The 9,106-nt window shown below is 55.8% G+C and overlaps 1 protein-coding gene across 5 annotated transcripts in view; it reads right to left on the bottom strand.

Moving 5' to 3' along the window:
* Nucleotides 1-54: 54 nt before the first annotated feature.
* LOC138107691 (phosphofurin acidic cluster sorting protein 1-like) overlaps nt 55-9,106 on the bottom strand; it is a 52,956-nt gene continuing 43,904 nt past the window's right edge. For 4 of the 5 annotated variants that reach the window (XM_069009231.1, XM_069009226.1, XM_069009228.1 and 1 more), the window contains exons 10-24: nt 6,303-6,396; nt 5,921-5,992; nt 5,486-5,616; nt 5,230-5,362; nt 5,000-5,104; nt 3,620-3,726; nt 3,165-3,319; nt 2,956-3,066; nt 2,766-2,868; nt 1,981-2,023; nt 1,843-1,885; nt 1,617-1,758; nt 1,302-1,525; nt 993-1,106; nt 55-892 (exon numbers count right to left, since the gene is read on the bottom strand). In XM_069009231.1, coding sequence (XP_068865332.1) covers nt 777-892; nt 993-1,106; nt 1,302-1,525; nt 1,617-1,758; nt 1,843-1,885; nt 1,981-2,023; nt 2,766-2,868; nt 2,956-3,066; nt 3,165-3,319; nt 3,620-3,726; nt 5,000-5,104; nt 5,230-5,362; nt 5,486-5,616; nt 5,921-5,992; nt 6,303-6,396 — 1,693 coding nt within the window. In that variant the 3' untranslated portion in view covers nt 55-776. Of the gene's footprint in view, nt 893-992; nt 1,107-1,301; nt 1,526-1,616; nt 1,759-1,842; nt 1,886-1,980; nt 2,024-2,765; nt 2,869-2,955; nt 3,067-3,164; nt 3,320-3,619; nt 3,727-4,999; nt 5,105-5,229; nt 5,363-5,485; nt 5,617-5,920; nt 5,993-6,302; nt 6,397-9,106 lie in introns of those variants that run through there. The other variant, XM_069009230.1, reaches the window with a different exon arrangement.

Below are 9,106 nucleotides of genomic sequence, written 5' to 3'. Positions count from 1 at the left end.
CACACCCACACACACCCACACACACCCACACACCCACACACACATACCCTGCCATAATGGTAACAGCATTAATTTATTAAAATTAATCCCGAAAAGTAACCATACAATAAATTTAAAAAAAATAGAATCTTGTAAAAAAAAAAACTCAGGTGCCCTCATCCCACACCTCCAGCTGGCAGCACCATGGGGTAGGGCTGGTTAGGAAAGGATGGGGTGATGAAGAGGACAGCCTCAGCAGCAGGGTTGCAGGGGGACTGGAAAAGCTGCTGAGGCTGTGCTGCAGAGGGCAGGGCCAGCACAGCAGTGCAAGGCTGGCAGTGGGGCTGGCAAGGGTGGTAGAGGGGTGGTGGGCCCTGCTCAGCACCTGCCCCCTGCACAGAGCAATCTGGCTGGCTGCAGCACTGGGGAACCTGCCTGGGTCCAGGCCAGCTGGGGCCCTGGCTGGCTACAGGGCTGGCCTGGCAGGTGCATCTGTGGAGAGCGGGGCCCAGAGCCCTTCCTGGGGCCCTGCTGGCTGGTGCCAACCCTTGTCCAGGCTGCTGTTGGGGGTCACAGGAGGCAGATGGCATGGTGTCCTGGCTGGTGTTGGAGGGTGCATGGACCCAGTCTCACTGGCCTCACCTTCACGGCTCTTGGCCCACAGGGTGCAGGTGTGGTATCCCCCCCGCACTGAGCAGGAAGGGACTGGTCTGCAGAAGATGGGGACAAGAGCATGTCCATCTCCCTGTCTCCTCCTGCAACCCACTGCAGCTCCATTCCAGGGATGCCCCAATGTCTCACACACTCTTCGAGTAGCCGAAGATGCCCACAGGGAGGTACTTGACGTGTGTTGGCCACTGTGCTGCCAGCTGGAAAAACTTCACATCGTTCCACTCCACCCCATCTATGGAGACTGAGAGGAGAGGGTGCAGTGAGGTACAGCCCTACCACAGCCAGCCTGTGCTGCCTGGTCTGCCCCGCTACAGCCCCAAGGGGCTGGTACTTGCCCTCACCTCGCAACATGGTGTTCTGGTGCTTGGCTGTGCAGATGAGGCGTGTGATCCCTTCAATGACTTGGCTTTTGGGTTCCAAGTCCTTTTCTTTTGGTTTCTTGCTCAGGAACATCACTGGGGACCAAGACCAGACAGGACCAATGTTAGGATGTCCCCACCTGGACCTGAATGGGAGCCCCTGCCCCAGTGCATTGACTGACCCCTGCTGGGCCACATCTCAGCCCTGCCCTCCTGCAGGCTCCCCCCCACCCTTTTTGCAAAGAACTTTGGCCCCAGAGCCAGAGAGCACCCCAGAGTGGGCTTGGTTACCTTTCTTGTTTTTCTCCTTGGTGACCACGGTCATGGCCATGGTGCTGGGGGGCACCAGTTCCCCTGTGCTGGGGATGCGGCTGACCTGGAGTGAGCGGAAGTTGCTCTTGAGTGTGTTCTTGATACCCGTCTCCCGCTTGTCACCCTCCTTCTTCCTGTCCAGCCCTTGTGTTGTCCAGTAGTCCACCTGCAGGCCCATCACCTCCACACCAGGGCTCAGAGACCTGGGCAAGATGGGCAGCACATGCAGCACACAGGTGCTGCCCTTGCTTCTCTCCCCCGCTGCCTCAGGCTGAGGGGGCCTTGTTTTCTTACCCAGCACCCGAGAGGCCGCTGCTGACGGACGGAGAGGGTGGTGGGGTGCTCACAGTCTCCTTGCCATAGGGAACAGCTGCACTGGAGGCTGGTGCTGAGCTCAGGAGGGAGGGGGTGCAGACTGTGGCATCATCCGAGTCCACTGGGGAGGAGAAGTGTGGGTTTGAGGGGTTGGGGGACACCAACAAGGGCCTCCCACAGTGGAGAAGAGAGCTGGGGGACTCACCAGAGGCACTGAAAGACTGCTCCACTAGGCCCACCTTTACCACCTGCAAGGACAGACAAACCAGAGAATACCCAGCATCAGCAGCACTGTGCACTGCACCTCTCCCCTCAGCATCTGCTGGCCCCTCAACACACTTACCCCCACAAAGGGGACAAACTTCTGGCAGGAGTCCTCATCAGGGCTGCAGAACGAAGAGAGGCTGGTCAGGGTCTGGGTGTGCTGAGCACCAATTCCTATGTGACTGCTAACCTTGTGCCCTCACAGGGGTCAATGGTGACTCACATCCACTAGGACCATCTCCTCTGCCCTCCCTCCCTGAGACCCCCTGTCCCCAACATGGCAGCACAGGGCACACTACACAAGGAGGCAAGGAGTTGTCCCCTCCAGTGCTGGGAAAGGGCTTGCATGCGGGAGGGCAGCCCTGCCCCACTGTGGGGTCATGGCTCCTCTGCACAGCAAGAGGGATGGAGGCACATGGGGAAAGGCAGGGAGAGGCCAGGCAGCGGCACAGCAAGCACAAGCCAATACCTGATATAAAAATCAAAATAGAGACTTCTCTTCCTTGGGTGCCAGAAACCAAGAGAAGGGAGAGGTGAGAGTGCGGCTGGAACACGAGCATCAACCCCCGGGCAGCACAGTACCAGCTTGCAGCCCCGCCCAGCCCATCCCAGTCCTGGCAGCTGGTCCCCACCATTGGGGCTGTCACAGTCACAGCTACTGGAGGGGCCAAGCACACCGGGAGGTGGCAGGGAATGGTGCTGCAGGCCTCTCACTGGGGGACCCCAGCTCCCTCAGCACCATGCTGCTCGTCAGTGGAATGCAGGGCCTCACTCACTTGTTCCCTGTGTCCCGCATCCCTATCCTGGGCAGGTCCCAGACCGGGCCTGCATGGAGGAGGACAGGAGCCCTGGGGCCACACTCACCTCTTCTGCTTGTAGGTCAGCATGGCCTCGGAGATGGGGAGCTGGTGAGAGAGGCTGGCTCCAGCGATGAACTGGGCAACACGGCCTGCTATATCCACAGTGTCTGCGGGCACAAAGAGCCATGAGGACCTCAATGGCAGCTGGGCTCCCCCTCAGGGCACTGCTGACACCAGCCGGCCCCACTCCTCACCTGCAGTGGGTGGCTCGGCCCTGCTGAACAGCTCCCGCCACGCTGTGTCCAGGAAAAGAGTGCTGTATTTGTTATCCACTGAGGCCAGGTACTTGGCAAGAGGGTGAGAGCCTGCAGGGGAGAAGGGCAAGTCAGTGTTGGCTTCAGGCAGGGTAATCTGGGGAAGTGGGAGAGGACAGCCCTGGGACTGGGCTCCTGGTGACTCTCACCCAGCGGCACAAGCAGGAAGCGAAGGTAGTTGAGCCAGTCTGGTGTCTTGCTGGCCAGTTGTTCCACAAAGAAACGGAGGACAACGCTCAGGTAGCTCTGGTCCCCTGCCACCACCACCTTCACCGGGGGAGGCATATGGGAGTTACAGTTACAGCTGCCAAAGGGAGAGGAAAGGAGACCGTAAGGGATGTGCAGTGGCTCAGCAGGTGGGCCAGGGGACATGCCCTGCCAGGCCAGCTGACAAGAACCCATCGCTGAGAATATCCAGCTTGGTGTGCACTGCCATGGGCAAAAGCAGTACTGGGACCCCCCACTTTCCCCAGGGTCTACACCTGTTTTTATAGTAGTGTCCACAACCCCAAAGGGTCCTAATGAGCCCTGGAGAGCCAGGGCCATACCCAGCCCTTCTCTGAATCCATATGATGCCAAGAGGCTGAGCCCAAGCTGTACTCACTATCGCTGGATGCGGGAGACAGTGGTGTTGAAGGCTGCCTGGATGTCCGCCACGGAGCAGGTGGATACAACCAACTGCTTGTGCGCCTGGAGCTGCTCACTCACGTACTGCCAATGCAGAGAGCTCAGGTTAAGGCACCCTGGAGGCATGGCTGTGCTGGCCAGCACCAGCCCATGCCTGCCCTGGGTCCCATGCCCCCGGGGTTAGAGCTGGGACATGTGTCCCCACCCATGCCACGAAGGGAGGAGGAAACCATCAGGTCACTCACAGCTGCATCCTGAGCATCCCCCGCTCCTCCCAGCTCTGCTCTAGGGGCCAGCCAGCCCCCTGCTCTTGCCTTTGGGCACAGCAGTCACCACCCTTGCCATGGCAAGGGCAAAACTGTCCCAAGAACCAGGCTGTGTTCCTTGAGATAAGCAGTTTGGTCCAGAGATTAAATCCTGCCATCCCACGGCAGGGCTCAGCTCTAGGCTCAGTCTGCCTCTGCTCATTCCCTCCTCTTGCTCTCTCCCACTCTCCCACTGTAGCATTCCAAAATCCTTCTGTCTCTTCAGGTGTCTGCATGCAGCTCAACAGTGGTAAAATAGGCAGTCAAGCCAGACAAGGGGGCTGGTTCTGGGAGTGGGCATTGACCTTTTTTTCCCTATCCAGGACAAGTGGAACAAGCCAAGAATGCACAGCCTGAGTCAAGATTCCACTTCTCACTGAGAAGCCCTTTCTTCTGCCACAAAATTTTCCAGCACCGTTTCTGGATGGCAGATGTAGTTGCAGGATCCTGAAAGGGCCTCACAGGTGTTTTAGCTAACTGCATGTTTGCACACATGTACATTTTCCTATTCACCTTTAGCAGTCAAAAGCTTTAGTTTTAGAGCTTCAGGTATGGGGGAGGCAGGTGCTTGTCAGGGGCTGGGCCTGTCCTCACACCCTGCCCTGCTCTGATGATGTAGTTAATGCTCCCTGGGAGTGGCAGGTGACACTCTTCCATCTCCCAGTGGGAAATACCTCTGCTACTTCCCAGGGCCTGGTGCCCACAGAGGAAGGGGGCTCTTTGCCAGGGAATCCAGCAAAGGTGGGTTGCTGGGAGCCAGGACCAAGCAGTGAGGGCCTAAGGCGCAGTCTGCTAGGCAGCCTTTCTGAGACTGATCAGAACATCCATGTTTTGAGGACGCAGTGATGCTGTGTGATGGAGGAGACACACCTGACTCTTGTGTATGTGGCTCAGCACCACGTAAATGCATTTTCTCCCTGAAGGAAGGGCCACAATGGAGGAGAGGAGGGCACAGCTGGTGCCAGTTTCCCTAGGACACCCTGATATGATTGGGAGAATCCACCCTGGTTGCAGCTGCCCCTATGCATCCAGCTCCCATCACACCTGCTCACCTGCCCCTGCCACTCAGCGACATTCACCAGCACGATGCTCTCGGGGAGCTGCTCGTCTGAGACCAGGATCTGGTTCAGCTGATCGTAAACAGACTTACGAGGCACCTGCGACAGCATCACCGCAAAGGTTAACCCCAGTCAGCCGCCTTGGACACTCTGCCCACGGCTGAAGACCTGGCAGAGCTCTCGAGTAAGAAGCCTCCAGATGGGATGGCTCCCAAGGGCCTCACCTGGGTGCTATGCCATGAATCTGGAGAGCTCTCACTGTCCAGGCTGCTGGCACGGCCACCCTGTCCCTTTGAGCTCTGCCGGTCCTTCACAGAGGTGCTGCGGGGACGCCACAACTGCTTGCTCTCTGCCTTGCTGTGAGGGAGAAGCAGGAGAGGCAAAACTGTTGAGGAAATCTCATCTCCAACAACCTCCACTCAGTTCAGGGAGCCAGTGTGAGCTTGCTCAGCCCTGGCAGGGGGCACAGACCTGCCTTACCTGGGGGATACGGCACTGGGGAGCTCGGCTTTGGTCCCAGGGCCCAGCTGGGCCAGTCTGTCCACGCTGCCCTCCCTCATGGCAGCCTCTGCAGGGGCCAGCCGGGAACACGGCTCCTCTACCACCAGCTCCTGCGGGTCACACACAGTCCTTTCACACACACTGCTCTTCTGGCTCCTATGGGGAGCAGCCCTGCACCCATGGGTGCCCATCCTCAAGAGACTCCTGGTGGCCCTCCTGGAGAGCCAAGGCTGCAGGGCCTTGGGAGGGCTGGGCTGCACCTCCTGCAGACCCTAACACTCCTTCAACTCTTGCTGCTCTCCAGCACAACTTACTTGTCTTCCCAGCCCTCCTCCCAACCTGGTGGGCACCCCTGGTACTCCAGAAAGCAAGGTGGGGTTTGAGAGAGCTCCACATCCCATAGCCTGGACTCACCACTGCAGGGACCTCCGCTCCTGGCTCTTCCTGTGGTCGCTGTGCTCCTGGCTTCCGCTTGTCTGCCTCGCCCTGGGGGACAGGGAGTGGGGTCAGAGCAGGATGGAGCACTTTGTGCAGGGCAGATGTCAGCGACCCACACCTGGCCTCACAGAACACATGCTCCCACAGGGGAGTCTGGCATCCCCCTGGGACCGGCCCCAGAGGAGGCCCCCCACTGCTACCTGTCTGCCTGTGCTGGGAAAAAGAGGAGGAAAGAAGGAAAGGAGCAGCCCCAGGCAGGTGCTGCCAGGAGCTGTGGTCTCAGAGCGCGGGCACTGTGGGGGTGCTGGGCTAGCTGGGGAGGGACAGGGGCAAGAGGTGGTGTGGTGGTGTAACTCACAGGGCTGCCCGACTCTTGATCCTGCCCTTTCTGGCTGTGCAGACTGCCGATCTCAGTCTGGGAACCAGAATGAGAGACTCCCTCAAAGAAACGCCTGCAGAGAAACAGACAGACGAACGGACGGACAGACAGACAGACAGACGGGAGAGAAAAAGGCAGGAATAAGAGAGGAACAAAGTCACCATGATCCCAGCACACCCCCACCGACCTGTCCCAAGCACAGAGCTCTGTGGAGAGGTCCTCAGTGGGACACAGGGCCAGACAGCCAAGAGTCTGGGCGATGCATGGCTGAGGAGCAGACCTGTCAGCAGTGCCCCTGTGACCCTGGGGAGCTGGAGGCAGGGTCTCCTGGTGCTTTCTGCCTCAGGTGATCCCCTACCCCTGCAGTGGAGGTGAGGAGCTGCCACCTTGCCCCATTTCACTGATGTATGGTCTCTGTCAACACCACAACTCCAGTGTGCCTCTGAACCTCTCTGCCTCCTCTGCACCGTAACAGCTTCCACAGATTTCCGCTGCCTTCCCTTCTATTTCCCTTTTTCCAGGGATGGCTCCTTGCCTCTGCCCGCTGCTGCTGCACACTTCCAACTGCAGTGTTCACCTTCTCTTTCTGCCTTCCCCTTTCCCAAGGCTCTGAAGATCTCAGTATTGCACACAGAACCACACCTCAGGTAGCGCAGCACTTAAATTTGCCAAGTTTTTGGTCTCTGAGCTGACGCTTTGGTAGAGCTGCATAGTGCAGCTCCAAGGTCCTGTTTTCAAGTCACTGTAGTTCACACAGGAACTCTCTTGGGGAGGCCAGGACAATCTCTGCCACTACAGTGTGAGCTTCCACCTTTGCTTACCCTTTTTCCACACATTATTTATTTGCCAAGGACCCCTTTCACAGCCTGTGGGCTGCTCAAAGACCAGTCTTCAGAAAACAAGCAGGGTGTAGCACTGGATCTCACTTGACAGCTTTCCGAGGACCTTTACAGCAACCAGAATCCACCTGCAGTGTGTGAGTTCCCTGCAGGAGATCTGAGCTAGATTCCCTCTAAGCTTTGTGCATGTGCTCATTAACTCCCAGGAAATGTTTCTCCTGATGTGCCTAGTGTGCAGATAGGGCTAGGAGGTTGCAGGTTTCCAGGGATGGCCACTGAGGCATAACATACAGAAAAGTTCTTCTGTTAGGACTCTATCAGAGTTTTTTGCCACTGTTTTCTACTTTTCTCATCAGGATATACCTGCAGGACACCTCCACACCTCTGAACATCCTGCCTACTCCTTTTATTTTTCTTTTAGCATACTTCCTCATTTGTATACAGCACGCTGTACTGCCAGGCACAACAGTGTTTGTTAGGTTTTACTGCTCCTAAAAGGACATTCCATCTCTGAAAATAAATGATGGTTCCCACACAGAGCAGCTCTTCAGCAGCAGTGTTTATACACTGGTTGGGAAAAGTCAAGGCTTGATTTTTCCCTCACTGGCTCTGTGACCAGTTGCTTCACACCATGTTCGTTTACCAACGCTTCAGGTTTAGAGTCACAATAGTGCCCTGGTGGGACATCTTCTACAGGACACACTGGTATAAATTATGTCTCCTTTTACTAATGTATTTCTTCTCTTTCTACCCCTCCATTCTCCACTACAAAATCACAGACATTGTCACCACCCTGCACAGTCATTACTCTACACCTGCCTTTTCCCAGCCAGAAATTTCAATCTATACAGACTATATTAGTAACTTAAGAGTCAAACCAGAAAAACATGCAGGTTTTCTAATAGTTCACCCTTCAATCAGCATCTCTTCCATACTCCTCTATACTGTCCCAAGTAATCTCACCAGAATGTGACATACCCTTGCTGCCACTAGCACCACAAAGATTTATTTTCATTCCCTCCTTTTTCTCAGACATCGGATGTGTCTAGACTGTATTATACTTCCTATGCCTTTCAACACTCCATTTAAACTGGCCAGTCTCACTCTTCCCCATGAAAGCTGTGTTGTTTGCGCCCTCTGTCACTTGGAATTCAGAAGCTTTCATCCCTCAAGGACGTCACATTAAGCACAGAGCTCTTCTGCAATTTAAAGACTCTGCAGTTTAAAGGCTCTCCTCCTACACGCATGATTGAGCCCACGTCTCAGCACACTGAGATTTAGGTAAAGCCCAGCCCTTCTGCACAGCCTCCTTCTGTTCTAAATGAATTTAGCCTCCCTTAACCCACCCATTTCCCAGTCACCTATGAAGACATTTGCTCCTTCACCTTTCACCTTCAATCAACAGGTCCTGAGGTCCTACCAAACAGCCTCGGTTCCAGCTCCAGTTTTGCCCCAGTGCAGGAGCAAACTGATGTCCCATGGCTTCCCTGATCAAAGGGATCAGCTCCCAGCACCACTGGCCCAAATGAGGGCACCAGCCACTTCTCACCATTAAGGACTGCACACCATTAATGCCCTTGCTCCACAGAGACCTTCAAAGTGTCTAGCAAGGCTGTCTATGGCAAGAAATCCAATGTGAGGATCACCTTATATTTACAGGCTGGGCTGTAATTCACCCCCTGAGAAGGCTACACAGCACTTTGGAACCACAAAGACTACATGAAACACCTTGGCAGGCAGCTTCTACATCTCCTTAGAAAAAATAGAGTCCCAAAATGTTGTGAAGTATTCCCTTGTGAATTCAGGGGATACAGACTCAGCACTGCCAGAAACTGAGGCACCAGAGACCAAACCAAGCCAGGGACACTTTGTGAACAGGGTGAAGAACAGCTCAGAGCCCAACAGGCTTTACTTCCAGAAACAGCACCAAACACCCCAGGAAGA

This window comes from Aphelocoma coerulescens, chromosome 3 (assembly GCF_041296385.1).
Source record: "Aphelocoma coerulescens isolate FSJ_1873_10779 chromosome 3, UR_Acoe_1.0, whole genome shotgun sequence".
NCBI classification, from domain to species: domain Eukaryota; kingdom Metazoa; phylum Chordata; class Aves; order Passeriformes; family Corvidae; genus Aphelocoma; species Aphelocoma coerulescens.
This window is presented reverse-complemented; position numbering and strand designations above follow the sequence as displayed.